The sequence below is a fragment of the Pygoscelis adeliae genome, unplaced genomic scaffold, assembly GCF_000699105.1.
Source record: "Pygoscelis adeliae isolate BGI_AS28 unplaced genomic scaffold, ASM69910v1 Scaffold874, whole genome shotgun sequence".
NCBI lineage: Eukaryota > Metazoa > Chordata > Aves > Sphenisciformes > Spheniscidae > Pygoscelis > Pygoscelis adeliae.
In genome coordinates, this window is record NW_008824684.1 from 77,904 (window position 1) to 79,371 (window position 1,468).

The 1,468-nt window shown below is 68.1% G+C and overlaps 1 protein-coding gene across 1 annotated transcript in view; it reads left to right on the forward strand.

The window, feature by feature from the left end:
* The first annotated feature begins 244 nt into the window (after positions 1 to 244).
* The window catches only part of TNNC2 (troponin C type 2 (fast)), a 7,068-nt gene continuing 5,844 nt past the window's right edge, over positions 245 to 1,468 (forward strand). Inside the window, exons 1-3 of the mRNA XM_009323168.1 lie at positions 245 to 339; positions 1,114 to 1,165; positions 1,287 to 1,444. Coding sequence (XP_009321443.1) covers positions 328 to 339; positions 1,114 to 1,165; positions 1,287 to 1,444 — 222 coding nt within the window. The 5' untranslated portion in view covers positions 245 to 327. The remainder of the gene's footprint in view (positions 340 to 1,113; positions 1,166 to 1,286; positions 1,445 to 1,468) is intronic.

Consider the following 1,468-nt stretch of genomic DNA (forward strand, 5'->3'; position numbering starts at 1 on the left):
GGGGGGGGGGCAGAGCTGCCCTCCTGTCAAGGCTCTGGTGTTCCTCCCTGGAGGGCTTGAATTTCTATCCCGGCTTCAGATCCACGTTTAATCCCCAGCTCTTGGCCAATAACGCTTTGGCTAAATTAGGTAAAATGCACCTGTTGCCAATGAGCGGGGCCGGATTGCCACCGAGGAGCTGATAGGCTGCCGGGGCCGGGGGGCCAGCAGCTGGGGGCAGGCCAGGCAGCAGGGACGCTACAAATTGGGGTGCCAGGGGCACCAGGGAGCTTCTGGGGACTTCTGCTGCAGGAGGCGGTGACTCCCTGGGGGAGGGAAGCAGCAGAAATGGCTTCAATGTTAAGCCCCCCCATGCTGCCACGAGCCGCGTGCTGCATGCCACGTGCTGCATGCCGGGCTGAGGCACGGCAGGGCAAGGAGGCACTGGGCACCGCATACACCCGGGGGATCTGGGCTGCTGAGGCACCTCTGCAGGTGGTGGTGGGGAGACGATCCCCGGGGCCGGGCTGACTGTGACGGGCGAGGGTAGGGAGGCGTCGGGGTGGTGCAGGGTCCCCACAGGACGTGCCCCGGAGAGGGACTGTGCAGCTGCCTGAGCGGCACGGGTGCCTGGGGATGCTGGCTCAGCCCTGGCCGGAGCTTGGGGCTGTGCGGAGGCGGCGGTGGCAGGGGGCGGCTGAAAGCCAAGCGCTGGGTCATGCGACATGGTGTCACCACTGGCTCCGCAGCCGGCCCGCACCTCCAGGAGAAACTCGATCGAGGCCGACAGGTGCCCGTGGCCGTGGCCCTGCTGCTCCCTATAAGGGGAGCCGAGGAGATCCCAAAAATAGCACTGCGTGCCTGGAATGCCAAGGCTGCACCCGGGGACTGCAGCCCCTGTGCCATGGAGCTCCCCCCCCAGCTGGTGGGGGGGCCCTGGGCAGGCTGCTCCCCGTAGCCCACCGCTCTCACAGATGCCTGGGTGGCACCCCAGAGGCAGGGACTGCCAGGGTCCGCAGCTCGCCCCGGCATGGCCCTGTGCTCCAGCCGGGCAGGGGCTCTCCCAGCACCCATGCAAGGGGCTCCCAGGCATGCCGTAGGCAGCCGCGGTGACCGCTCTCCCTTGCCTTGCAGACGGACCAGCAGGCTGAAGCCCGTGCCTTCCTCAGCGAGGAGATGATCGCAGGTGAGCACGGAGGCGGTGGGGAGAAGGGCCAGACCCGGTCAAGGCGTGGGGCTGGGCTCTGTCCTGCTGCCGCGGCCCCATCCCACGCGCTGCCCGGCCCTGACCCCCCGCTGCCCCGCAGAGTTCAAGGCCGCCTTCGACATGTTTGATGCGGACGGCGGCGGGGACATCAGCACCAAGGAGCTGGGGACAGTGATGAGGATGCTGGGCCAGAACCCCACCAAGGAGGAGCTGGACGCCATCATAGAGGAGGTGGATGAGGATGGTGAGTGGCCCTCGGTGGCGGGGGGGGGGGGCCAGGGG